General features: G+C 35.9%; 3 protein-coding genes, 1 long non-coding RNA gene and 1 other non-coding gene across 7 annotated transcripts; 3 read left to right on the forward strand and 2 right to left on the reverse strand.

Moving 5' to 3' along the window:
- Window positions 1-524: 524 nt before the first annotated feature.
- LOC110687753 (RPM1-interacting protein 4-like) lies at window positions 525-3,827 on the forward strand. 2 transcript variants are annotated; one of them, XM_021864381.1, is made up of 4 exons: window positions 525-699; window positions 2,097-2,987; window positions 3,104-3,274; window positions 3,361-3,827. In XM_021864381.1, the coding sequence occupies exons 1-4, from the start codon at window positions 694-696 to the stop codon at window positions 3,391-3,393; spliced, it is 1,101 nt and encodes a 366-aa protein (XP_021720073.1). In that variant the 5' UTR covers window positions 525-693; the 3' UTR covers window positions 3,394-3,827. The 2 variants fall into 2 exon arrangements, with proteins under 2 accessions (XP_021720073.1, XP_021720074.1); XM_021864382.1 differs by having other exon boundaries at window positions 2,100-2,987.
- An 895-nt stretch (window positions 3,828-4,722) lies between these two features.
- TRNAS-UGA lies at window positions 4,723-4,804 on the reverse strand. The gene has a single exon. It is a non-coding gene; the product is annotated as a tRNA-Ser (tRNA).
- A 131-nt stretch (window positions 4,805-4,935) lies between these two features.
- Window positions 4,936-8,780, forward strand: LOC110687757. Its single transcript, XR_002504466.1, has 5 exons — window positions 4,936-5,329; window positions 5,423-5,610; window positions 6,986-7,416; window positions 7,501-8,194; window positions 8,692-8,780. It is a non-coding gene; the product is annotated as an uncharacterized LOC110687757 (long non-coding RNA).
- Window positions 8,290-10,447, reverse strand: LOC110687756 (UPF0481 protein At3g47200-like). Its single transcript, XM_021864385.1, has 2 exons — window positions 9,546-10,447; window positions 8,290-9,261 (listed from the first exon to the last, which is right to left on the reverse strand). The coding sequence occupies exons 1-2, from the start codon at window positions 10,189-10,191 to the stop codon at window positions 8,465-8,467; spliced, it is 1,443 nt and encodes a 480-aa protein (XP_021720077.1). The 5' UTR covers window positions 10,192-10,447; the 3' UTR covers window positions 8,290-8,464.
- A 155-nt stretch (window positions 10,448-10,602) lies between these two features.
- Window positions 10,603-15,765, forward strand: LOC110687754. Of its 2 annotated transcripts, none has more exons than XM_021864383.1 (5): window positions 10,603-10,852; window positions 11,374-12,213; window positions 12,948-13,487; window positions 13,710-13,805; window positions 15,149-15,765. In XM_021864383.1, the coding sequence occupies exons 1-5, from the start codon at window positions 10,733-10,735 to the stop codon at window positions 15,245-15,247; spliced, it is 1,695 nt and encodes a 564-aa protein (XP_021720075.1). In that variant the 5' UTR covers window positions 10,603-10,732; the 3' UTR covers window positions 15,248-15,765. The 2 variants fall into 2 exon arrangements, with proteins under 2 accessions (XP_021720075.1, XP_021720076.1); XM_021864384.1 differs by having other exon boundaries at window positions 10,769-10,852; window positions 11,278-12,213.
- The last annotated feature ends 8,417 nt before the right edge of the window (window positions 15,766-24,182 follow it).

Raw genomic sequence — 24,182 nt, forward strand, 5'->3', positions numbered from 1 at the left:
ACTAACAAAACAATAATAATATTCCGTTTGTTTCAAAATAATTGTCCCATTTTAATTGTTAAATTTGCTAACACAATTACACAATTATTTGATCAATAATATATATGATAATTATTATGTTCCATAAATAATAATAATAAAAAATTGTTTTTTTTTTAATTTTTTTTTTAAATTATACATTGAGACAATTTTAATATGTATTTACTTGCTTATGTTTAATCTTAACTAAAATACTCCATATATATATTTTGAAACGAATATGGTTGCATGGCGCAACTAAGTACTTTGTTCCATCTCTCAATTTCTAAGTGAATAGCCGTGCTCAAACGTTGTACGGGCACTGTCCTGTAGCTAAGATGAAGCAGTCATTGCCAGACTAGACTTAGAATGACTTTAGGTAAGGGTATGTATTAAAAGAAACAAAGAAACAAACAATTAGAAGAATTGTCAAATATTATACAGTTGTGTAAACCAAGTCAATGCTCACAACAAATTGTACACTACTATAATATATATAATACCTCCATTTGCATTTTCTTCATACCCACCCTCTCACCATTTTCTTCTTCTTCCTTAATTACTCCAATTATTGTTCTTTCTTCAAAATTACTCCTAAGTTTTCTCTGATTTTCATTATTCTTTCTCATTATCCTCTGATATCTTAGGTGTTTCATTCCAAAGTTTGCTGCTTCAATGGCTGTAAGTTTCTTATTCTTTTACTAATGCTTTGACTTTTCAAATTTTGTGTTTTTTTCTTGGTTTTTGATTGAGTTTTCTGGGATTTTTGTGGGTTTATTGATTTAGATAATATGAACGTTTTTTGGGTGTTTTTGGATGGTGGAAGATCAAGGAAATTATGTTGCTCTGTTCATAGTTTGTTGACTGAATTGGGTTTGAAATTGCAATCATTATCAGTTCTTTGTTTATGATTATGAATTATTTGCAATAATCTTGTAAATTTGGCATTACTGATTTTGGAGATTTTGTGATTAAAACATTGTACTTGCAATACTTGCAAAGTTGTAATTATATAGCTCCAACTAATTTATATTATAGTTTATGTACTAAATACTAATTATAGTTTTGATATCATTGCTTGATTATAGTATTGGTATCTTTTCAAGGTAAGATTTGAATGATTTTAATGTAAAGGATTTTTAGAGATGTCATTAACATTAGCAAAGTCAAATTCAGTTTATAGTGCGTCAACTTATGTTATCTTAGCAGCAATAAATATTGCCTTGAAAAATCATCACCCCTTTTGGCTTTTCATATGGTTTTGATCTCCTTAATTGTGTAACGTCTTAATCAGAGTACACGCTTTAAGTAATACTTGTTTATTCCACCATAAGAGATTTTTCTTGGACATTGCATTTTTGGAAATATTGACTTTGGTTATTTTTGATGTTGGGATCTTTGGTTGTCAGATGTAGTATTGATTGATGCTACTAGAGCCCTTTACTACGAAGTATCTTGTAAAATTTTAACCCTATTTGGTTGTTTTGTGAGATGACTGAGATCCTATTAAGTTGTGTACATGTCAACATCATAGTGCTAAAGTTTGCATTCTGTTTCACAATAAAGTTGAAAATGCTTAACCATATTTTACAAAGAGGCCGAAGATAGTGATACTGAGCAACTGATCGTTATTTAAATGCATTATGTCTTCAGATTCCAGGAACAGATAGCTGTTTCATCAAATATTTTGGCAATATTGATGTAACATGAACAAATAACTCTTTTCCTTCTAATACAAACTCCTTAACTTGGACTCGGTAAAGGATCAAATGAGTTTTTTCGAGTGGCTAATGACTTAATCAGTTATGACACTCTTTTGCACAAGTGTGGTTCATGCTGTAAATTAGTGGTACATGTTTTCAGTTACATGTAGTGTTCTTATTAAGATCACTTGATGTGAAATGCGTGCTGAATGAATTGAACCCAAATTTGTATTATTACCTTTCTTCTTCTTGTGTTCTGATTTATAGTTGGTTTGTTTGACAAATTTGGTTGTGTAATAGACTACTTACTGTAACTAAAGAATGAAGTTTTGTGTTGTTATCATACTTATTACCTCTTGTGCTTTCTAACGTCAGCAGTCTAAAGTACCGAAATTTGGTGCATGGGAGGGTGGAGAAAACTACACAGTTTTCTTTGACAATGCACGAAAGAAGAAGAATAATGGTCAGATAATAAACCCGAATGACCCTCAAGACAATCCTGATATGTTTCCACAAAACGGAGGCCCAGCTCCAGCTTCTAAAGCAGAACCTAAAGGACAGCAATCTAAAGCCCCAGAATTTGGTGCCTGGGAAAATGGAGAAAATGTTGCCTACACCGAGTATTTTGAAAATAAACGAAAAACCAAGAACGGTGAGCCCACAGCATCAGTGAATGAGCCCCAGATGAACCGAGACATGCATCCTCGTAAGGATCCTCCTGCTCAGGCTCGTCCTGCACCATCTAAATCAGAACCAAAACAAGAATCACGGGCAAAGGTGCCACCGTTTGGTGCTTGGGAAGGTGGTTATACCCAGAGCTTTGAAAATGTTAGGAAGAACAATAGAAATGGGCGTACTGTCACACCAGAACCTTCTTCTGATGCACCTCGTGGTGTAAGTGAACCTCCAGCTAAAGAGGGCCGTTCTAAAGTGCCTCAGTTTGGTGATTGGAATGAGGGAGAAAACGGTGCATACACCGCTTATTTTGAAAATGCTTGGAAAAATAAGACTGCAGGGCCTGTACCAGACCCTGTGGAGCCCCAGCTCAACCGAGATGTTAACAATAGAGCTCGGCCTTCTTCTGCTGCTGGGACTAAAATTAAGGCAGATGATCATCAGTTGAGAAATGCAAGTAGAGGGTCCAATTCTTCTATGAATGAAACTCCTCAGAGAATTGGAAAACAAAATCCTGGGGGTCATTCACCTATTCATCAGAAAGGAGGCAGGCTTCAGCAAAGACCTCCAGCTGGTCGAGGAAATCAAACTGTAAGTGTACTCCATTTTTCACTATCTATTTTCTCCATCAAATGATCTTTGCTTTCTTTATTGTCAGAAAAATAAAAATTGTGTTACTAATAACTTCGTGTTAAAACCTTTAACAGCCAGATAGAGGGACAGCAATTCCAGCATGGGGTGTCTGGAACACTGATCCTCAGCAAGCTGAGGGTTTTACGGGTGCTTTCACAAGGGCTAAAGAGGAGAGGAACACACCCCTCAACTCGAACATTCCACAACGCCATAACCAGCAACATCAGAGATCACCAGAGAGAAAGGTTAATATTGCATCATGTACTCAACTGCAGTCTAAAGGATTTGTTTTATTATGCTCGCTAATTTACTTTTGTTTCTGGTTTTACAGAAGGGAGGTTGCTTTAGTTGTTTTTTTGGATAAAGAACGCTGTCTAGTTGTTAATCCAATTATACGACGAAGGCCTAAGGGCTTGGATAGTCTTGGGTGGTAATGACTCTTATGAGCTACAAATTGGCTTGTTCATATGTCAAAGAGCCAAAAAAAGAGTTTTGAAGAACAGGAATGATTTTCTGACAATGGGTGTTTCTATGTGTGCTTTTCTTTTTCTTTTTGGGGATGGGTGGGGATTCAATGGTGTAATTGATAACTTTAGTCTATGCTTTCGGGTTTGGGTTCATTATTTATTCTTTTGAAGGATCCCATATGATTAATATTCTTTGAAGTTGTTGGTATATGTTTTGAAGTAGACTTTGAGCTTCCATTTGTTAGTTGTAACAATCTTATTATGCATAAATTTGAAGCAAACTTCTTGAGGCTCAATGAAATATTTTCATGGTCTATGACTTTCCAACTTATCCACTGAAATATCCTTCTTGCTTGGCCTGAACATTGTAGAACTGTCAGACCATGTCAGCATGGCATGGTTGCCTCGCGTCTTCCTGCTAACTTGCACGACTGCACATTGAGAGTTGTCAATCCTTCACAGTGTCTTGTACAATTGTATGTATCGCGCACAAACTAATTAAAAGCCCCAGATAACTAGTGATAATGCGCCACAAAGTGAAAAAGATACTGTGGCTAACTGTTTAGGCTAACTGAATATGAGGGAAAGGAAAGTAGCACCAAGTAAAAAGAAATGCAGCATTTAGATGTAGAATGAGCTCTCTATTTCGCTCTATTACGCCCTACAATTCTTTTGCATATAATCACTTATCGCCTTGCCAACATGAACAAGCATGTATCATTGCTAAATACAACAATCAAGTTTGTAAATTGTAAACAAGACATAATCCTGAAGTTTGGAGATGATAATTAACCTCATCATCACTAACTTTCAAGATGACTTGTTATGAGCATTCACTTTTTTGCTACGAACAAGTGGTTAAATCATTGGATAACTAGTAAGGAAGTTGTTTTTATCTTAACTAGAAGTCTCGAGTTCAAGATTTCAGAATACAAAGCTCTTAGAGTACAACAATATTCATTGGGAGAGTTTTTTCTTCAACAGTTTTATATTTTGACTCAAATCCAGATTAGTCAGAGTCTAATAGGCTTTTGATTATAGGGTGACATACCCTAAAAAAAAAACATTTTGGCTACTCGTATTTGACAATTCCAAACTTTTCTCAAAGTATGAATGGTTAAAGACGTTTTTAAACTCTTACGTACTAGAAAAAAGTTAATTTAATCCATTTATTTAAAAGCAATAATTTAAAAATGATGGACTTTTGCAGTTTTAAAAAATAGATTCGTCGACAGCAGGGTTCGAACCTGCGCGGGCGAAGCCCAACAGATTTCAAGTCTGTCTCCTTAACCACTCGGACATATCGACATTTGATGCTTTAAAAGATAAAGTAAATAATTTAAATAAAACATTTCATTTTTATAAGAAGTTTTAATTTTTATTTTAATTTTTATTTTTTATTTTTTATTTTTTAAATACCAAAAAACATAGATACTCTGTAATCTGTATTGGGTAACATCTGATTTGAGAAAATACCATATGATTTAAAAAAGCTCAGGAAAGAGAATGCACAGTTGCACACCACCTGTTCGACAAAATGCCTAACTGAAAGATTCAAAGTACACAAGTTTTGCACCTGATCAGTGATCACCATTTGAATTTTATGTCTTCTAACCCAAATTCAACCAATCTGAGGTTTAATCTGATCCTAACTTTAGGAATTTTGACAGCCAGAACCATGTCAATGTGTGAGTATGTGTAGTTCCATCTTTTTTTATATGTCATACACTCATACTCCCTACTTTGTTCAAATATGGCAACATTTACTGAGGATGTTCCGGGTTCGAGTAATTGGGTGTCTTCAGGATTAGGGCTGTAAGACAGTAGAATGAGGTCTGCATTAAATATGTGCAATGTTCAAATTTGTTTATTGGATAATAATCATATGGGAAGATAAAAGTGTCTCCAATTTATATGTATTTGCAGGTTCCTGAGATGGGGATTTTGGTACCACAATGTAATGCAGTGTAACTGTCTATGTATCTCCATGTATATGCACTGCTTGAGTGACATCTGGAGGCGCAGCCTATACCGAGAATCCAGTCAATGCTCATCACTTTCTGTTATGCTGGTGTATGGTGTCTGCTGCTGCATTTGTTGTGGCCGTGTGGAAGGTAAATCCAGTTTTATTTCACAGTATGTCAAAATTAGATTTGAGGTTGATCAAGCAATTAAGGTCCTGTACTTTTGTTTCTGATTCTTGAGTTACTTACATATTTAGTATTTAATCATGGTAGCTATTTGTTATTATTAAGCAACTCAGGGCTTAGTACATGATCCCGGTATCTTGCATCCATCTATTGGTGTGTAATCATTATAAGTCAACCAAGATTTAGATTTCTCCACGCAAATATAACAGCAAATCACACTGTAAACATCAGTATGCTGCCAACTCTTTGACTTGCCTTCCAAATATTTTTACAAGTAGCCCTAGGTTTGACTATCTGCAACCTAAAAAATATTCCGGCTCACTGAACTGTGCTGCTGAAACTAATGGCCAACAGTTTCATGTTTTAAGTGATAGGTTAATTGACTATTTTAATTGGTCATTAGGGATTGGCCTAAGGGGAAGGGCATTCTAGATTTCTAGATAGTGCAATTTACTGATGCTGGTACTTGGAGGAGGAAGTTAATAGAAGGAATGAGATTCAGAAAATGCTATAAATAAGGGAGAGTAGGCAAAGAGAGAAGCATCCATAATATGAAATTGTTGCCTTAGCTTAGTCTACTCTTGGTAGTAATCAGGCCACTCGAAAGCTTTACATTCTATCCTTTATTTTTGCTGTAATTCAGAACTATAAATCTAAATTTCTCTCTTACAAATCTAAAGTACTAAGAGAACCTTAAAAAAACTGTCTGTTAACTCTTAGATTGAAAAGCAGGTTCATGTTTGAACTTGTTGCTGGTTCTATGAGGAATACAGATAGACGGTTATTGGCATAGGTTATTTGGTATAAATAAATGATACGGAGTATATCAGGTGAGAAATTTGTAAGTATGATGGATTTGGTAAAATATTTTGTTCTTATGCTGATAGTTGAAGGCTTGAAGCCCATAATTGGTTTATTTACTATATCACGTGGATGAGATTTGAACCCGTGACCTTTGTGTCACGTTGGCTCTAATATAATGTTAAAGGACCAACTCAATCAAAGGCTTAAGCGTTAGGTTAAAGCCCACAATTGGTTTATATACTCTATCATCCCTAGTGAATTTTATGCTAGATTTCAACAAAATACTGAGTGTAACAGTTATCTTTACATATAAATAAGTCACGGGCTAGGAGAATTTTCTGAAATGTCATTCTGGTTTTGTTTGAGCTCATACAATCTTAACGTAGAAGTAATTTTTCCCTGACATTTTGATATCTTTCAATATTTGTATGTGTATGACGAACTTAGACATCTACTCTGAGAAAGAAACAAGAAAGAAGACAAGTGCTGAAATCCTGAAATCTCTAACACCTCTTGTGCTTTGTAAACTCTCCAGTCTAAAGTATCGATGTTTGGTTCATCGGAGGGTGGAGAAAACTGGACGGTGTGCTTTGACAATGCAAATGAGCAGAAGAATAAGGGACAGATGATAGACCCAGTTGACCCTCTAGATGGATACCCTGGAGCAGATTCAAAGGAACAGCAATCTGAAGTCCCCCAGTTTGGTGCCTTAAATAATCAAGACAAAGTTGGCTACACCACTTATTTTAACAATATCACAGGGTCAAAAGTGAACCCCTGATGAACAAAGACGTATGCTGTGAGACTGAGAGGGCCTCTCAGAGGGGAAATTATGGGGGTTCCTGCTGGCCAATATTGGCGACAAAGTATCCTCTACTAGATGATGATTGGATGGATGAAGTAGACAGGGGCAATGATCAGCAAGATGGCAAGGGTGTTGGTCAAATTAAAAACCAAGAGAAAAACGTAAGTTTAGTATCTTATGCATACACTGTCTTGAATTTACTTGCTTCAAAACCTCAGGAAAACTAATTTTTGCTCCCTTCCCAGGTTGGATGTTGCTTTCCTTGCTTTCCTTGGTTTGCAGGGAATCTTTAGACTGGCTCCCTAGATTTCAGAATCCAGAGGGCTAATCAAAATAAGGATATAGTTTCCATTTATGATTTATACAAAGGATCCTGTATTCTTCTCTCTAATTTCAGACGGGCATGCTTTAAGCCTGTAAGAGTAATTTGCAGAAGTCAGGGAAGTTACATGAACTATAAAGGTGTTATCTTTGTGCATTTGTTTTGAGCACAGTGATGCTGTTGTTTACTTCTCGTTGTCATGATGTAGATACCTCTCTTGCTTCATTGACTCTATTCACCATTATCAAGATTAATACAAATGTATTGTGTGCTAGATTGGTCCATACTGTCATCTTTTCATTTTAACTTTCCAATAGTACAATTCTCTGGGGCTAGAAGAATATGTCTGCTGATATCTCTTACTGTTTTATAAGGTTTCAGCTCATTGAATTCTTTTAGTAATTTTCCTCTGGCATTCTGTTGTATTTGTGTTGTGCATGCCAATCTCTTTTAATCTTTCAAAAATTTTACAGACAATCCTGTGTTTGGCAACCTGAAACATTCCTGCACACTGAACTGTGCTGCTGAAACCAATGGCCGACAGGTTCATGTTAAGAATCAGCGCTGTCGTGAGACTTAGAAATAGCGGGGCAGTCTTCAATCCCTTCGCTTTATCTGTGAGTGAATTAAGCCACTCGAAAGCTTGATATTCTATCCTTAATTTTGCTGTATTTCAGAATCATTATTATAGATTTCTCTCCTAAACATCTAATTTCTGTTCTTGAAATCTCAGTTCATTAGATTTTCCAAATATATTACAAAGAAATAACATGTTCTACATATATTCAATCGTCTACAAGGAAGTAATACTGCAACTCATACAACTATACAAGTGCATATCATGATCACAGAAATTCATAGGATATCTTTTTCTACGAAGTATTAGATTAAGAATTCGGCCTGTAGTAAGCATAAACTTTATAGAAGCTCTGTATGGCAGTAAGAAACAATAGAATAATAGCAGCAACCAGTGAGATGATAGCCCAAGGATTATAAAAATACTTGTGAAGCAGACTTGCTCGCCATCTATTTCTTCTCTGGTTGTAGTAAGCATTCACTTGCTTGGATAATTTTGCATAGTAACCACCATGTGCATCCACTAACATTTCTTTAGATATGCTCTTGAACATGTCAACAACTTCTGAATCATGTCCAAGAAGATGCTGAATGATTCCACAATGGTGAAGGTGGCACACATCTTCTGGGGATTTTATTAAGCATTCCATGAAGACCACATATGATGCAATTACAGCATCACTTATCTTCAGATGACAGCTCTCAAAGGCCGTTACATTCAGGAGGGTGGCCATTGTACTACCTTGTATCCAAATTGGAGGAATTTCAAGAACCCCGCTCTGGAACCTGATGTCCCAAAAACAACTGGTGTTCCGCTTCCTGAATTTTACTCCTCCCTCTATGAGCTCAGTGACTTTATGTATGACTTGTCCACCCCTTACATTTCTATCTGGGGCATTATTGGCGTGTCGGCGCTGTAGCCACTGCTTCAGAGACCCAGGGACAAGCTTATCACATTCCCTCCATTGGAATCCATACCTGTACGAGGTATCCTGTTGGGGCAATATATGGAGTAAACTTCGCCTGAAAACATCAAGGATATGAAGGTACTCTTCTTGCTCGAGTTCAAGTTTCAATGCATTGAATTCTTTCTTTGACATAGATTTACCTGTCAAGGTGGATATGAAGAAAAAGATGTATCTGGTACTATATGTTATGATGCTTAATGAGACAAATCAGTGATATTTTTTGAGTCTTTTTGTAAGGAAGTTGCTCACAGCTTCTATGCATATATTGCAGTAAGATATATCATTTATATTTTACTTCTTCTAAATTAAAAAAATAAAAAATTAAATTAAATTTAAATTGAGGATAATATTGATGCATACTAAGATTAATATTTCTCTATGTTCTATTGTTCAGAAGAGATTCAGCACTAAATTCCAAGATTACCTGTCAGCCATCTAGGATTGAAGATGTTCAGAGCTAAACCAACAGAGCTGTCCTTAAGGTGCACATCATTAGGATTACCAGCCATGTTCATAAGCTTAAGTAGCCTGTCAATTATGAAAAGTGGAATTTGGTTTTCCAGCATTACCATGTCTAGCACCATGTCTTCAACAATTCTCTTATTAGAGAAAATAGGGTTGCTGCTTGGTGTCCCTCTATCCGGATAAAATAGAAAGAGCTCAAGGATGAAGCAACCATCAAGGACCAACATCTCTACAAACTTATTGCTGCTGAGCTCGGCTTGTTGCTGATAACAAGCTCGCGCTTGTTCTTCAACTTCTTTGATGGTATCAAGGTAAAGGTTTAGGTCCTGACCTGTGCGTTCTAGAATCTGGTACAAAGTGACCCACTTGTGGAAATCCATATCTAGAACTTGTTCACTACCATTATGGTATGGCCCTATGGATACAGTCTGAGGCTCGTAGGAAAACCTGCTCTCTTGGACATCTCTTAGGCGACGAGGCACTCGATATATGCACCACTTTTCCCATGGTCTTCTAGCAGCATATTGTTGGGCTTCCTTGAGTTTGTTTCTTAAGGATATCACCCACTCTTCTTGTTCTCGAGGTATTGAATCTTGAGGATCCATCTTTCTTCTGTTCTGGACCTTCTGGTTTTTGTTGCCGGTCAATCTTTAGCGAGGATCAGTAAACATTTGCAAAGAATGTCCAAAACTATTATTTTTATGTAAAATGACTTTCCAAAGTAAGATATGATCAAAATTTTCTTATCCTTGGAACACGGAAATTGGTCATGAATCATGTGATCAAACTACATTAATCCTCTAGTCACCTTAGTTAACTTTGAGTTTACCTGCTAAATCCTTTCCACGTAGGGCTAATTGCACTCGATTCAACTAATAATCAAGATTCGAGTTCAACACGTCTTTTTAATTAATGTTGCAATAATTGTGCTAGCTATTAAGATATAATATCCTTAGCATACACGATTTTTAAGGAGGGAAATAAGTCCAAAGTTGGTAGGTTTTGAAAATGACAGCAAAAAGTTTCTCTTTAGAGCTGAGTAGGTCTAAGGAACACATTTAGTTAAACTTGCAGCCCTGCAAACGGATCCTGTAAGACTGTATACAGTCAGCTCAGCTGAGTTGAAGTTGAGAATCTGCTATCTCTATGGCTGGTACTGAAACAACTGTCCTGAAGGGAATACATGATTCCAGCAGTCAATCATCTTTGCACCTGGAAGCAGACGGAACACCTCAAATTTCATCAATCGACCAAGTAAGGCTCAAGGTAAGTGCTGCTATTATATGATACAGAGTACTTCATTTTTTGAATGTTTCTGACATATTTTTCTACGAAGTGTTATACAAGCAGGCAAGCTAAGTTAAAGTCAAAATTGCTTCATTTTGCCACTGCAAGTATTAAGAGAGCCTTGAAATTCTATCTGTTTACTCTATTTTTAAAACAGGTTCATACTTAGTTATATCTGATTAAAGACATAAACTTTGAGTACAATATGCTTGGTAAACACTTATATATTTAAACAAGAAACTTGGTATTACTGTTATCTTTAAATTCAACTTCCAACAATGCAAAATTCACAGGGCTTGGAGAATTTACTGATACATCATACTGCTTTGTTTTAGCTCATAGAATTCTTTTAGAGAGAAGTAATATTTCCCTGACATTCTAATGTATTTTACTTATTTTTTCAGCGTATGACATACTTGGTCATTTATTCTGATTAAAGAACAGTAAAGAAGATTAGTGCTGAAATCACTAACACCTTTTGTGCTTTGTAAACTCTCCAGTCCAAAGTATCGAATTTTGGTTCATGGGAGAGTGGAGAAAACTGCTCTGTGTACTTTCACATTGCAGGAAAAAAGATGATAAACTCAGATGACCCTCAAGATGGAGATCCTAGAGCAGATCCAAAGGAACAGCAATCTAAAGTGCTCCAATTTGGTGCCTCAGATAATAGAGTCAAAACTGCTGGCTACACCACTTATATTGAAAATAAACAGAAAGTAAACAACAGATTTCTTACAGTGTCCAAAAATGAACCCCGGATGAAAGGAGATGTGGTTCAAGAGGATCCTTCAGCTCAGGATCGTTCTGCACCAGATAAACCAGTAACACAACAAGAAGCACGGTCAAAGATGCTACAGTTTGGTGTACAGGAGGGTGAAGGCAAAGCTGATTACAACCAGTGCTTTGACAATGTTTGGATGGACAACAAGTTTGGAAACATGGTCTCACCAAAAGTTTCTGATGCACCTCAGTTGAACTCAGATGATTGCAAACCTTCAAAAAAGGATAGTCATTCCATGGAGCATAAATTTTATTGGAGGTATACGATATACTCAGACAACGACAATGAATATGCATATTCGTCTAGTGACAGTTGGGAAGACGAGGAAACCTTGCCTGACGAGGAAACCTTTACTAAGGCAAGGTCTCCTCTACTGGATGAGGGTTGGATTTCTGAAAGAGTTCGGCCTCTAGATAGAGCCGATGATCTGCTGAGTTATGAGGAAGGTAGAAGATCAACAGTTGAGCAAAGTGACGGCATTAGAATTGCATCCCAGGACCTCCCAAATTCTACGGAAGGATCTGAAACTTCGCTTAGGAAGGAATCCAAATCCATGCAGGTAAAATGTCAGTCTATACGTACTTATCAGCCTTTATTCAATGAAGCCAACTGTGAGTACTACTTTTATTACAAGAAACTGTATGTGTGAACTCATTTTTGTGTGACACAAATCTCATCCATTGGCTTCAGCTTCTGCATCTTTTCCATTTCCTTAAAAATAAAATTGACCCATTTTGTATCCCCTCTTCCCCTGCATTTTTTCAGGAAGCTAAAAAGATTTCCTTCTGCTTAATTTCCTTTTCTCACTCTTCTGTACCGTGTTCTTTTATTTCGGTCTCTCATGAATGTTATAGGAAGATTGTAAAATTATCCAAATTTTATACTTCATTAGATAAAAAAAGATATTGTTAAGTGTAATACAATTGAAAAAATTAAAAAAATTGAATATGGTCAATGGTCAATACTCAATATTATGAATGGTAAGATTGAATTTATTAACTGTATAGATTACAGGTAGTTATCATGACCACATTTTGCTGTAGCTAATTTTAATTTATCGTCTATTTAGTGTAGATTAATGATAGTATGGAGCTTCAGTGCTTCACCCTCAAAGTTCCCTATTGGGGATATAACCCAACCCTAAGGTTAGAAGGACGGTTTTTTACCATTGTGTTAGACTAAAAGCAAGAAACCTGCTAATAATACTGTCAATTTTCATTTTTACTTCCAACCGTGCATAACTCATGGGACTGGAAAAAATATTTGCTAATAGTGTCCAAAAATGAATTTCAGATGAATGGAGACATTCTTCTTCATGAGGATCCTGATCCTCCTGCACCAGCTGATTCAGAAGCACGGTCTAAGGTAGTGGTGCCACAGATTGGTGTTTGGGAGTTTGAACGTGAAGCTGGTTGTATCCAGTGGTTTGGCTGTGTTTGGAAGAACATTAAAAGTGGGCTCATGATCACGCCAAAACCTCCCATGAATTATAGTCATAATCAAGATAATCAAGGTCGTTGGCCTGATAATTGTAGTAGTACCCAAATTTCCCCTATGCTCCCATTCAGGCCATGCCTCCAAAGTGATGAGAGTGGAGCGAGTGAAGAATCCAGGAGACTTGTCAATAATGCAAGGTTTCCTCTACTGGATGATGAGGAATTGATTGCTGAAAGAGGTCGGCCTCTTCCTAAGGATTATGGGGGAGGTATGAGATTAACTGTTAAGCAAAGTGACGACAAGGTTATTGGTCAAACTGGAATTGCATCCCGGGGCTTCTCAACTTCTACGACTGGATCTACAACTCCTCTCCAGAAGAAATCCAACCTCATGCAGGTAAAATGTCAGTTTGTATGTACTTTCAGTCATCATTTAATGGATCCAACTGTGAGTACTACTTTCTTTACTAGAAACTGTATATGTGAGCTCATTTTTGTGTGACAAGATATCACCCGTTGGCTATAGCTTCACATCCTTCTGCTTAAAATTGTATCGATCCCCCTGACCCCCTATATCTTGATGCCTTCTGCTTAAAAAATATTCTATTCTTTGCGCCAGTCAAACGTTGGGGCAACCAGTGAAGAGGTCCCAAACAATGACTCTCTTGCATCCCGTGATCACCTGTTAACTGATCATCCCAACCTAGAGAAAAAGGTAAGTCTATCTTATGCACACAAATTTCTCTTGAATGTACTTGCTTTAAAAAATATATATATATAAATAAATAAATAAATAAAAATAAATCTAATTTCATTCTACTTCCTTTTAATCTTTGGCTCCCTTCCCAGATTGTTTAACTGTACAGCGTGTACGTATTAGTAATGAGTGATATTTTTGCATTTGTTATGAGCATAGTGATGAGATAGTCCAATTCATAATACCATAACAGTGTCCATCCCAAAATCATTTTGCTATAGGAGTAGCCTGTTAGCCTTATAAAGTGATTTATTCTCTATTGTTTTTATTAATGTGTGGCACTCACATGTGACTTTTCATGGGGGATAGAGTATTAAGTCCCAATAGGTAACCTTAAAACTGTCAAGTTGTTAACCATTTCGTCATGATGCAGATACCTCTCTTCCTACGCCTTAAAAGTTTTTATTTTGCATCATCAACCTTTGTGGGTGTCATTAAGGATGGGATGAAACATGTTAGGGAACAAAGCTAGGGGTCTATGCAGAAACATTTGAATTGAACCAGGAACATGCACAAGAGTTTCCATACTACTATATTTCTGATTGAATGTCACATATACACACGTTGGTTTGTAGTGCATCACTGCACCACAGGGTTATGCACTCACTATATCAATTTCTAATTCAGACTGGATATAGTATTATAGCAATGTGCGTGCGTATCTAAATGTAAGAAGACTCACATTGGATTAAGTCTGACTTGCCTTACCTTAGAAGTACTACAGGATTAAAAGTTTAAAACTCATTCATGTTCTGCAAATAGTTTTATTACTGCAGCTATAATCAGACCTGGTTATTAAAAGTTGCAATTGCACACTCAAACATATCAGTCTGGAATCAGATTTCCTTATTTATGTTTAATCTTTCCCTAACTTGCTACTAAACTTAAGCTTTATTCAATTATCAAATTATGTCTATTGCCTACCCCTAACTCCCTGGAAAATGAAGGTACTATTCTATTAAACCTATGAATCTTTCAAAATCAAATCTTCATATGTAACTTGGGAATTTTACTCCCTAAATTATCAGATTAAAGTGATAAAATCATAAAATTGATTTCATTGCCTAGAGGAAGACTAACAACATTTTTTTTTCCATTCAAAGGGTTATTATTTCACCCACATATAGCACCCTGCAACCCAACATCAGCAAACCACCAATTAGTAGACCTTTTTGAAATAAGATATCGTTATTTGCTTATATGTGTTCATCACAGAGCTTGACATTCATGGCCGCGAATACCAAGGCATTTCTTTTATTTTTAAACTTGTAGTTTTTTGTTTTTTTTTTTTATTCCAACAGGGGTTTCAAGGTGAAGTTATGCAAGTCCAAGCTTGGGGATTTCCACTGCAGTTGGTGACACGTTGTTTTGGACAAACTGACAGAAGAAATGCAAAATGAGTGGCGAGATAAGAACATTCAAGTATTGATTGTGTGATAAGTGAGTTTTGAATTACAATGGGTGTGTTTACATTCTATTTATAGCACAAAAAATATAACAACTAGACGAGTTTGCTGGAGAAGATCGGTCACTCTTGATTGTTCGCCTAGAGTTCTGTGAGTAACATTGGTCATTTCAATCAGTTCAATTCCAATCTCTCGCTTCTTCAATTCACCATCATCAAGGTTAATACAAATGAATTGTGTGCTAGATTGGTCCAGAAACTTGGTAATAACACCGTCATCTTTTCATTTTGAGTTTTAGTAATACACTTACATGTGGGATAGAAGAATGTCTGCTGATAAATCTTACTGGTTTAATTAGTTTTAGCTCATTGAATTAATTTAGTAATTTTCCACTGGCATTCTGATGTATTTTTGTTGTGTATGCATGCTTAATTACTGCACTAGAACATTAAATGAAGGCTATTCTGATGTAATTCAGAATTATCAATCTAAATCCCTCTCTTCAACTTTTACTTCCCGCACTTCGTAAAATCATCCAAATGCATTACAAAGATAATAACAAGTTCTACATGCTCAATCAGCTACAAGGAAGTAATGTTACAACTGTTACAAGTGTATATTATGATCACAGAAATTCATAGGATATAATTTCTATCAGACTAAGAATTTGGCCTGTGGTAAGAATAAACTGCATAGAAGCTCTGTATGGCAGTAAGAAACAATAGAATGATAGCAGCAGCCAGTGAGATGATAGCCCAAGGATTATAAAAATACTTGTGAATCAGGCTTGCTCGCCATCTGTTTCTTCTCTGGTTGTAGTAAACATTCACTTCTCTAGATAGGTCTGCATAGTAACCATCATGTACATTCACTAGCATTTCTTTAGATATGCTCTTGAACATGTCAACAACTTGAGCATCATCTCCTAGAATAATTTTATGGCGGTGAAGGTGGCCTACATCTTCTGGGGATTTCAACAAGCATTCCATGAAGCTTACATATGATGCAATCACAGAATCACTTATCTTCAGATGACATTGCTCAAAGGCTGCTAGATTCAGGAGGATGGTCATTGTACTATCATGGAAAACACCATTAACCATCCACCATTAACCACAACAATCGCTATCACCTTTATGTTAACCTTGTTAATATTGGGTAATTCTCTGTTTCTTATTGTGACTTGTTTCTCATTGGGTATGTGTCAAGATTTGGGGCTCCCATTTATAACACATACGCGGTCCCCACCAGTGAAAAATATCACATTATTTTCCAAAATGCCACTATGAGAAACAAAAGTTTCTCATAATGAGGAACTGGGGCTCCCTCGTTAATATTACCTAATTCATCATTTTTTTCGCATACAAAATTGTTTATAATTTTTCATGTTTTTTTATTGTATGCTAGATTTCCAATTAAAATTTTATTTTTGTTGACTTTCGTAAGGTTGTATTTGTAGGGTTTTTTTTTTTTTTTTTTTTTTGGTATTTTAATTTAATTAGACTATCTTTATTCTTTACTCATTAAATTTGGCTATTTAGATTGTTGCTTAAAATTAATGATGTAAATATTTTTTTATTGTTTTACGCAAGCATATAAAAGCTAGTAGTTTTGCCGTAAAAAAATAAAAAAATAAAAGCTAGTAGTTTAAGAGTGAGGGTAAATGTAAGAAACCTCCACCCTCAAACTGCCCTATTGGGAATCTTGTTAAAAGGTACAGATTTTACCTTATGCAAGTTTTAAAGCAATAAACTTGCTGTGATACTGTCATTTTTCATTTAACTTCCAAATTAAAATGTATTCCAGTTGAATGGAGACATGCATCTTCATGAGGATCATTCAGCTCTGGATTCTCCTGCACCAGCTAAATCAGAAGCAAGGTCTAAGGTGGTGCAACAGTTTGGTGTTTGGATGGGTGAAGGTGAAGCTGGTCATGGTTAAAGCCGTTGGTTCGGTTATGCTTGGAAGATCATTAAGGATGGGATCCTAATGAGATAATATCGTATAATATATTTTTGGGAATTATATTATCTTATGAAATATTTGTTAGGATATATTATCTTATATTTTAGTCAAATTCTATCTTCCTAGAATATTGTTAATTCTAGGGTACTATATATTCCTTAGCAAGTTAATGAGAAAGGGGGCCGGGATTATAAGAATTCTTCATGGTATCAAGAGCAGGATAAATTTTTTTCCACCTCCGTCCCCTTCACCTATAATTATGGGTAATGCAAAAATTCCCGAAAATCATCTATATCGTCAATTTGAAGATACTTGTTGGATTATAGATACCGGAGCTACTCATCATCATGTTGCCGACAATAAATCTTGGTTATTTGATACCCACAACATTGAATGTCCAGTTGGGTTACCGAATGGCGATAGTGTACTCGCTACTTTGGAAGGATCGGTCCGTTTGTGAGATAAAATCACCATCAATGGAGTTCTTTTTGTGCCACATTTGACTTGCAATTTAATTTCCGTTTCACAACTTAGTGATCAATTAAAAGTTGTTGTTCGATTTAATTCATATATGTGTGCTATAAAGGACCAAATGAAGGAGCTGATTGGAACGGGCTTCGACGAGACGGACTTTATTACTTTAGCAAACCGGATGAAGTGCAACGTGTGTCTGTGATCGAAGCAACATCAGATTTGGAGCTATGACATAGAAGAATGGGTCATCCTTCGGAAAGAGTGGTAAAGCTACTTCCTCATATTTGCAATAATAAAGGTAGCCTAGCTAAGGGATGTGAGGTGTGTTTTCGTGATCAACATCCCAGAGACAAGTTTCCTTTGAGTGAGAATATATCATCTAGAATTTTCGAGAAAATACATTGTGATTTGTGGGGTCTGTATAGACATGTTTCGTCATGTGGAGCTCGTGATTTTTTAACTATTGTTGATGACTTTTCCCGGGTAGCTTGGATTTATTTGTTGATTGATAAGACTGGAGTATTTAAGATATTTATGGCTTTTGTTGCTAAGGTTGATAGACAATTTAATAAAACAATTAAAATTGTTCAGATTGATAATGGAACCGAATTTAATTGTTTGATTGATTATTTTGTTGCAACTGGAATTATTTTTCAAATCTCGTGTGTGGGTACTGCTTAACAAAATGGGAGAGTAGAGCGAAAACACAAACATATTCTTAATGTTGGGAGAGCCTTGAGATTCCAAGCCAAATTGCCTATTTATTTTTAGGGTGAATGTGTTTTAGCTGCAGCTCATTTGATTTATAGAACCCCAACTCCACTCCTACAAAATAAAACCCCATTTGAAATTCTTTCGATAAATCTCCTTCATTTGGTGCTATTCGTACTTTTGGGTGCTTGTGTTTTGCTCACAATCAAAAGACTAAAGGAGATAAATTCGCTAGTAGAAGTCGTAAATGTGTATTCATGGGGTATCTGTTTGGGAAAAAGGGGTGCAAGTTGTTTGACTTTGATACGAAGGAATTTTTTGTCTCTCGTGATGTGAAATTTGTGGAAGATGTTTTTCCTTTTGGTTGCCCCGAGAATGTTAATTTTGATCCGAATATTTGTTTAAAATCACAACAAAACTTATATTGAATACTAAAATGAAGTAGTTCGACACTTACTTTTTTACAATGGCGGATGCATGTGGCCTTGATGGGGAGCATTTGCATCCCCATTTTGCAAAAAAAAATAATGAAATTCAAGGCAAGGTAAAATATGTACTTATTCTAATAGCTTTTGCACTCCCATTTTCAAGTTGGTTTCCTAAAATACAAAACCAAGTAATAGAAATTCTAGATATATCATATAAAAACTTAAATGTAATATTATTTCTATTATACAAATATTGCAATGTTTACAATTTTAACACTATTCACATGCTCTTATCATAAGTCTTATGTAACCATATATTGTGCTTCATACGTCATGAAAATATAGTCATTTGAGATTTTGTTATCTTCGCATCAATATTATTATTATTATTATTAAAGTTCTCTTAAGGTTTAATTTGTGCAATAAGAGACGATGTAATTACCTCATGTTGCAATATAAAAGGAATGCATGATGTGGGTAAACTTAACTAAATAAAATAAGAACTAAAAAGTAAAAACATTTCGCATACATTATTAAAACTTTAATAATATCAATCGACATTTGATTTTGTAAAGAGTATCCAATTTTTTTTTGGTTATATTAAAGTTTAAAAAAATTTGGACCCATTTTAAAATTTCTAAATACGCCACTGCTTTTCTGTATGAAAAGATAAGATGTTAGAGTGACGAAAAGAGATCGTTAGCGTCAGAAAAATTCATTGGATATTCATAATTTTTCGAGCTTGGAACTCCATTTCGTAAGTAATAATAATATGGATGAAAACTTTTCCATCTTCATCCCCATAATTCTTCAACTTTTCATTAATCTTCCCTGAGTTTTCTTCTGAACAACTTATCCCACCACTTCGGTTATGAAAGCCTTAAGTTAGCTGATTTTGCTTCGCTCTCTGGTCAACTGATTAATTTTCATAAATCCTTTATAGTCTTTTTCTAAATATGTTACTCACCGAAACAAATCTATTTTGACAAGCTATTTAAATATGACCACTAAATCATTCCTTGGCCGTAACATTATACTTCTTTTGCTCTTATATATATCATGTTATGATTTTTGACATTATTAATAAACTTAGTCAATGTGTAGTTGAGATTGAAATTATAATAGGAAATTGATAAAGGCAAATAGTATGGCTTCTTGTGTGTATGTATGTATGTATGTTTTTCGATTGATTACTCATGACCTATATTTATAGTTGTACATGGAGCTTGGAAGATCGAATTGGTTGGATTATTCTAGAAGTTTCTTCATCATTCTTGTATTCATATTTGCGAACCATATTTCTAATTATCTCCAATATCAAGAATTCTCTAGATCATTTTAGTGGCTTGCATTATACAATTCAAGCTAAGTTCTTTTTTCCCTTAAAAAATTAATAATGATTTTTGCTTTAATCATAATTATAGATAGATTATAGATGGGGACGAAATTCGATTTTTAGTTCTATTTTCTGTTTAAAAAATCAAATCCAAACCGTCATCTTTTGTTTTTTTCCGATCCATTCTAAACTAATAATTCTGTTCAATTTATAATAATTATCCGAATAACTTTCACCTACGAGAGTGGGAGTACAGGCTCGAACACAATTATTGAACGGGTTAACACCCGCCGATAGGCCATAAGCTATAAAATTTAATTCAAGGGTAGAACCAGAGAAGGGAAGGAAATCAAGGAATTGACAACCAAAATGTTACTCCGTATTAGCAAATTACTCGTGCATATAGGCACACAGTAAATATTGTTACCACAGCACACTTGAGACACCTACCGATGGCCGAGGCAGTGAATAACTGAATACGAAACAACCAAGAATGTGCACATCACCTGTTCGGCATTGCCTAACTGAAAGATAATGTACACTTTCCCACTATTTCTTCTTCAGGCTTTCTCTGCACCCAACGTTCAGAATACACTAGTTTTTTCTGCTGATCAGTATTCACCTACCTTAATTTTGGTATTTTGACAGCCAGAACCATATCAATGTGTGTATTACTATCCTTTTACATTGTGATCATATGTCATACTCCCTACTTTGTTCTAATATGGAGGATGCACCGGGTTCGAGTAATCAGGGCTGTAAGACAGTAAAAATAAGACTGCTTTTATATGCGTAAATGTGCAAACTTGTTTCTTAATTGCATGTTTCAGAATGACAGAAATTGGAAAAATAAAAACGTCTCTAATTTATATGTATTTGCAGGTTCTGAGATGGAGATTTTGGTACAACAATGTAATGTACTGTGTAACTGTCTAAGTATCTCCATGTATAGAACTGTTTCGAAAGATATCTGCAAGCGTTGCCTGTACTGAAAACCAATAAATGCTGGTGTATGGTGTCTGTTGATGCATTTGGTGTGAAAGGTAAATCAAGTTTTATTTCACATCATGTCAAAAATATATTTGAGGTTGATTAAGCGATTAAGGTCCTGTACTTTTGTTTCTGTTTCTCCTGTGTTATTTGCATAGTATTAGTAATCGACTTGGGGCTTAGTACATGATCCGGTATCTATTGGTGTGTAATTGTTAATTTGTTATATGTTAATCGAGATTTAGATTTCCCCTCACACGTATGCCAATGCCTTTTACTTTTCTGTAGATAGCCCTGTGTTTGACGGACAATCTGCAACCTGAAAATCATTCTTGCTTACTGAACTGTCCTAGATTCCTGCTGACACTAATGGACAACAGTTTCACATTTTAAGTGTTAATCTTTAAAATTCAACTTCTAACAATGCACAACTCATGGGGCTTGGGGAATTTACTAATACAATCATACTGGTTTGTTTGAGCTCATAAAATCTTTTACAGAGAAGTAATCTGACATCCTGATGTATTTAACTAGTATTTTTGCTGCGTATGACATACTTGGACATTTACTCTGATTAAAGAGCAAGAAGATAAGTGCTGAAATCACTAACACCTCTTGTGCTCTTTATTCTCTTTAGTCCACAGCATCGAAGTTTGATTCATGGGAGAGTGGAGAAAATTGCTCAGTTTACTTGGACAATGCAGGAAAAGAGAAGAATAATAATAGACGGATGTTAAATCCAGATGACCCTAAAGCAGATCCAAAGGAACATCAATCTAAAGTCCTCCAGTTTGGTGCCTCAGATAATAGAGACAAAGTTGCTGGCTGCATTATTAAGTTTGAAAATAAACAGAAAGTAAATAAAAGAGAGCTTACAATGTTTAAAAAAGAACCCCAGATAAAAGGAGACATGCATGTTCAATTAAATCCTTTAGCTCAGGGTCTAGCTAGAGCCAAATCAGCCAATGATTGTATTGCAAGGTTTCCCCTACTAGACGAGGATTGTACTGCTGAAAGAGTTCGGTCTCTAGATAGAGCTGATGATTTTATTGCAAGGTTTCCACTACTGGACGAGGACTGTATCTTTGAAAGAGTTTGGCCTCTAGCTAGAGCTGATGATTGTACTGCAAGGTTTCCACTAGTAGATAAGGATTGTATTTCTGAAAGAGCTCAGCCTCTAGCTAGACCCGATGACTGTATTGCAAGGTTTCCACTACTGGACGAGGATTGTATTGCTGAAAGAGTTCAGCCCCTAGCTAGAGCCGATGATCCATGGGATTATCGGAAAGGTAGAAGATTAGCAGTTGAGCAAAGTGATATCAGGGTTGTTGGTCAAATTGGAATTGCATCCCAGGGCTTCCCAATTTCTATGGCAGAATCTGAATCTCCTCTCTGGAAGAAATCTGGTCTCATGCAGGTAAAACATCAGTCTGTACGTACTCTTCACTTCTTCAGACTTCATTCAATGAAGCCAACTGAGTATGCAGAGTACTTTCTTCACAAGAAACTATGTTTATGAGCTCATTTAATTCCTGTGTGAAACAGATCTTATCACCAAAAAAAAAATTTGTATCCCCCTGTATCTTTGTTAGGATGCTAAGGTGATTTTTATTTGCTTTGTTTCTTTTTCTTCCCCTTATACCAGCCAAATGTAGGGGAAACCAGCTCCACAGTACAAGAGATTGAGGACCAGATGAATCAAGACATACATCCTCTGGCTCAGGCTTATTCTCCACCAGCTACTCCAGAAGAACGACCAAACATGCCACAGTTTGGTGCTTGGGATGGTGGAGGCGATGTTGGTCATAGCCAGAACTTTGTAAATGTTATAAACAACTATAACAAAGGGCGTACTTTCATACCAGAACCTTATTCTGATGCCCCTCAATTGAATCGCGAGGTAAGTGAACCTCCAGCAAATGAAACATTTAAATTTTCATCAGTCAATCAAGTAAGGCAGGAGGAAAGTGCTGCAATTTTTAATTTTTTTTTTCTTTTTTATAAAGTAATGAAAACTGTTTTTACCATTTTAGTGAATGTTTCCCAAAAATTTTTAAACGATGAGCATGAAATATTGCAAGCTAAGTTGATGTTAAAAATTACTTCAAGTTACCTCTCAAAGCGTTAGCAGAACCTTGAAATCTATCTGTCTACTTGAGTTACATATGCAGGTCCAGTTTTGAACTTGTTGCTACTTCTATTAATCTATTTGGCATAGATAGTGATAATGTAAGTGAATGGATTATGAATAAAAACATGACAATATATGGACCCATTATAATATTTTGCTGTTTACAACTACAAGTAATCGATAACTCTCTTAGTGTTTCCGGTCAATTCAGCCCAGATTAATGGGCTAGACACTTTGAAAGTCGGGGAATCCCAACCTCAAAGTGTCCCTAGTTACTGATACGTCATTTCACGCTCATATACACTGCTTATTTGAAAATAAACAGGAATCCAATAATGAATTCCTGATGAATGGAGATATGCGTCTTCATGACAATCCTTCAGTTTTGGTACGTCCTGCATCAGCTAAATCACAGTCAAAAGTGCCACAGCTTGGTGTTCGAGAGCGTGAAGGTGAAGCTGGTTACAAACGGTGTTTTGGCTATGTTTGGAAGAACAACAAGAATAAGCACATGGTCACCTCAAAACCTTCTGATGCGTTTCAGTTGAACTCAGATGACTGCATACCTTCTGATAAGGTTGGTCATTCCATGCGACATTATATTGCTCGTCGTCGCTGCCGTTCTGGGGGGCGCAGATTTGCCTGTAGTGATGAGGAATTCAGGGAACCCATCAATAATGCAAGGTTTCCTATACTTGATGAGGATTGGATTGCTGAAAGAGTTCATCGTCTACCTAGGGCCAATGATCAGCTGGTTTATGGGGGCAGTAGAAGATTTAAAGGTGAGCCAAGGGGTGGCAATGAAAATGATGTTGGATTGTTGGTAACTCTAGAAATACATCTAGGGACTTCCCAGCTTCCAAGGATGGATCTAATACTCCTCTCCGGAAGAAA

Source organism: Chenopodium quinoa, unplaced genomic scaffold (genome assembly GCF_001683475.1).
Source record: "Chenopodium quinoa cultivar QQ74 unplaced genomic scaffold, ASM168347v1, whole genome shotgun sequence".
NCBI lineage: Eukaryota > Viridiplantae > Streptophyta > Magnoliopsida > Caryophyllales > Amaranthaceae > Chenopodium > Chenopodium quinoa.